We start from the raw sequence: 3,771 nt of genomic DNA, 5'->3' as shown, positions 1-3,771 counted from the left end.
GTTCTTTCTTTTGTCCTCATTCTGTAGTAAGTCATGCAGTATCCTGCAGAGAGTTGAGGTACATCAGTAGTAGTAGTACCTCATGGTACTGGTCATTATTTTAATCACAGTGGCGCCATCTGGTGGTTGAATCTACACTCTGCAACAACACGGTCATGTTATTATTCCCAAGCCCTCTGAGGATTCAAAGTATTGTATAGCTATAGATACATCTAATATTATAGATATATACAATATATATATATATATTCTATATAATATCCACTCCATATAAAAGAAAAAGTATTTACAATAGTACAAAATTCTCTGCTAATTCTATCACAATTGGATACCAACAGAGGAAACTATAGCAAGGTTTATATAATATATTATTATTATTATTATTATTATTATTATTATTATTATATATATATATTTCATAATTATTGAAGCAATCATTTGTTCGTCATTTTAATGTTGCAGCTGGTAAACGTGGATTATTTATAACTGATTGATATACTATATCTGCTGGCTAGGTTGTCACTTCCTCCTGGAGGATCAATAAAGTTCCATCTTCATCAGTAATATGACAATCATTTATTTCTTATTAGTGTGAATCTGCATGTAAATAATATAAAATTAACAATATAAAACATTCACTGTGAAATGTACTGGAGTAAAAGTTTAAAGTGTCAGAAAGGGAAAATACTCGAGCACAACTACCTCGGACTCAAAGTACTTCAGTAAAGGTACTTTCTAATAAAATCACAGGTTGAGCCAAAGATAAGAAAATCTGCAGACAGTTTTTATTAAATTGACAAATTGTATCTGTACAGCAAAATCAAACTTCACAATGATAAATCTGTTACGTCTTCATTTTTCATGGCATCAGGTAAAAACAAAACCGCACACCGATGAAAGTTTGTTCACGCGGAGACGCGACGTACAAAACTGGCGTCCGTCTTCACTTCCTGTTGACCGAACAACAACAAAAAACCCGAAACGAGCAGAAGATGTCGCGTATATGCTGCACACGTCACTCATCTGCGTCATTCCATTTTTAAATCATTCACAAATATTAATATTCAACAAAACATTTGCTTAAAAAAAAGAAAGCTGAGGTTACTCTTTTTTTATTATTATTATTTTTATAGAAATCTCTTTTTACAAATGAATGAGGCTCGTTGTCCGGTGATGTCGCCGTGCAGCAACTTAAAAGTGCAAAATTACATATTAAATTAAACAAAAATACAAAATCATGAAAAACATGTTTATGGCCCAAAAATCTGTAAAATAAAAAATAATAAAATAAATACTGAGCAGCAGGATTTTACATCTGGGTTTCCAAAGTTGATTTTAATTGTGTTTTAATGTTGTTTTTCTTTAATATGAATATTTATTAACCCATTCTCAGCCAGTCTGCATGCACACACACATTGCATTATGGGTAAAAGAGGAGTCAAAAGTACAGACGTTCTGTACTCAAGTAGAAGTACACATACTTGTGTAGAAGTACTGATTCTACTTCTTTACTTAAGTAAAAGTATCACTATGGTTTGTTTACAAGACTAACTGAATCTCTCGTAATATTAATAATAAAATAATCCATAATTCCCCTCAAATGCATTAAAACTAAAGTAACGAGTCTGTTTGGAAAATGAGGAGTAGAAATGACAGATATTAGTTTTAACATAAAAATAAATACAAGTACAAGATACCTGAAACTAAGCAACAGAGTATTTGTACTTCCCTCCTGTGTTTTTTTTCTCGTGTCTGAAGTTTATTTGTTTCCATGAAGAAAATCAAAAGTCTAATTAACGCCGTTAACGAGGTCTGAGGGGAAATAATGATGATGTTAGCAGCTTTAATAGCAGGTTTAATAGTGAAGTTATTGATCCGGTTATGATCAGATAAAAACAAACCCAACATGAACCATGACGTCCGAAACGTTAGAAAAGCAGATGTGTGTGTGTGTGTGTGTGTGTGTGTGTGTGTGTGTGTGTGTGTGTGTGTGTGTGTGTGTGTGTGTGTGTGTGTGTGTATTCATTAAAGGCAACAGGACCACGACACGGATCCACAAACTCGATGAGAGGCCGAAGCTGGCGATCCGGATGTGGTCCCGTACGGGGAGTTTGAGTTTCACCGTGCGATCAGACAGCCGTCACTCAGAAACGACTTCCTGTTCTCTACATGCTCCATCTCCGTTAAATATCACCAAACAAACAAAGAAGCATCGACTTCGGGACGCGATCCGGACAATCAGTCATGAACACATCCGACCCCGGGGGTCAAGGGTCCTCAGGGGGAGGGGTTAGCAGGGAGAGTATTCAACAGCAGCCAATAAACATGGGGTCGCTGTGCAGGCTGGTTCCAGACCGGGGTGGTTCCAGAACAGGGTGGTTCCATGGGTCCAGACCGGAGTGGGTCCAGACCAGGGTGGTTCCATGGGTCCAGACTGGGATGGTTCCAGACCAGGGTGGGTCCAGACCAGGGTGGTTCCATGGTTCCAGACCGGGGTGGGTCCAGACCGCGGTGGTTCCAGACCGGGGTGGTTCAATGGTTCCAGACTGGGATGGTTCCAGACCAGGATGGGTCCAGACCAGGGTGGTTCCATGGTTCCAGACCGGGTGGGTCCAGACCGGGGTGGTTTCATGGTTCCAGACCGGGGTGGTTTCATGGTTCCAGACCAGGGTGGGTCCAGACCAGGGTGGTTCCATGGTTCCATACCAGGGTGGTTCCATGGTTCCAGACCGGATGGGTCCAGACCGGGGTGGTTCAATGGTTCCAGACTGGGATGGGTCCAGACCAGGCATCCGAGAGACGAGGAGGACGAGTAAGAAGAAGGAGGAGGAGGAGGAAGGAAGGAGGTGGGAGGAGTCAGTCTCTCGGCGGCGGCGGCGCTCCTCTTACCGGTCCTTCAGCTCCCTCGTCACACGCTTGGTGATGCGACCACAAAGCAGGCCGACCAGGAACAGCACGCACACGCTCAGCGCCATCATGACCAGGATGTAGTTCTTGGAGGGCGACGTCATCACCTGCACCGCCAGGTCTGAGAAGCCCTCCGCCGGCGCCACCTGCAGGACGGGAGGGAAACATTACCGGTCTTTGGTCATGCTTTAAACCATGTCATTCTGTCTGCCGGCCACCAGGGGGCGCCTCCTCTCACCTTGGCGGCGTAGCTCCACATGTCGATGCGGTCCTGGAGTCTCTTCTTGCACTCGGGCTGCAGACGGACCCTCTTGTCCTGCAGCGCCTCCATCAGACACGACATCTCTGCAGGAGACGGACGGACACGTTAAACACACGATATGATGATAATAACGTAACAATAATTAACTACAGAACCCACGGCGTCCTCGGCCCGGCGTGACGGCGGCACAGTGGTGTTTGAGGTCCAGAGCGCAGGCCGTGTGGAGGACCGGGTCCACGAAGATGTCCGCCTTACTCTCCTTCAGCATGTTCAGGACTTCCTGCAGCCAAGAGGAAGACCTGTAATCATCCTGCAGTCTAGAGAGCCCTGAACCGTTGCTATGACAACAAGTGAAAGCTACCGCTAGCATCTTAGCATCTATAAGATGACAATTTGGCCTCATAAATAAAACCAACAACATCATCATCACCCTGAGGACCTTAACGAGGTTAACGAGGCGTAAATAAAAATAAATAAATATACGTACATTCGTGGGTTGTTAGCATCGCAATAAACTCACAAATTTGCCACTTTTTTTTCTCTGCATATTGCCCCTCTCTCGGCTCTCTTTTCCCTACAGTGATACGCCGTCAGACTGAACA

At 43.4% G+C, this 3,771-nt stretch overlaps 1 protein-coding gene and 1 long non-coding RNA gene across 6 annotated transcripts in view; one reads left to right on the top strand and one right to left on the bottom strand.

The window, feature by feature from the left end:
* Positions 1 to 771: 771 nt before the first annotated feature.
* On the top strand, positions 772 to 2,894 carry LOC311016584. Of its 5 annotated transcripts, none has more exons than XR_014597506.1 (3): positions 772 to 1,444; positions 1,789 to 2,586; positions 2,818 to 2,894. It is a non-coding gene; the product is annotated as an uncharacterized lncRNA (long non-coding RNA). The 5 variants fall into 5 exon arrangements; XR_014597507.1 differs by lacking the exon at positions 2,818 to 2,894 and adding an exon at positions 2,729 to 2,789; XR_014597508.1 differs by lacking the exon at positions 2,818 to 2,894 and adding an exon at positions 2,710 to 2,789 and having other exon boundaries at positions 1,789 to 2,622.
* LOC311016555 (Golgi apparatus protein 1-like) overlaps positions 2,880 to 3,771 on the bottom strand; it is a 17,191-nt gene continuing 16,299 nt past the window's right edge. The window contains exons 24-26 of the mRNA XM_084014311.1: positions 3,329 to 3,449; positions 3,146 to 3,252; positions 2,880 to 3,053 (exon numbers count right to left, since the gene is read on the bottom strand). Of these exons, the coding sequence (XP_083870437.1) occupies positions 2,886 to 3,053; positions 3,146 to 3,252; positions 3,329 to 3,449 (396 nt within the window). The 3' untranslated portion in view covers positions 2,880 to 2,885. The remainder of the gene's footprint in view (positions 3,054 to 3,145; positions 3,253 to 3,328; positions 3,450 to 3,771) is intronic.

The sequence above is a fragment of the Eutrigla gurnardus genome (assembly GCF_963514095.1).
Source record: "Eutrigla gurnardus genome assembly, chromosome: 1".
NCBI lineage: Eukaryota > Metazoa > Chordata > Actinopteri > Perciformes > Triglidae > Eutrigla > Eutrigla gurnardus.
This window is presented reverse-complemented; position numbering and strand designations above follow the sequence as displayed.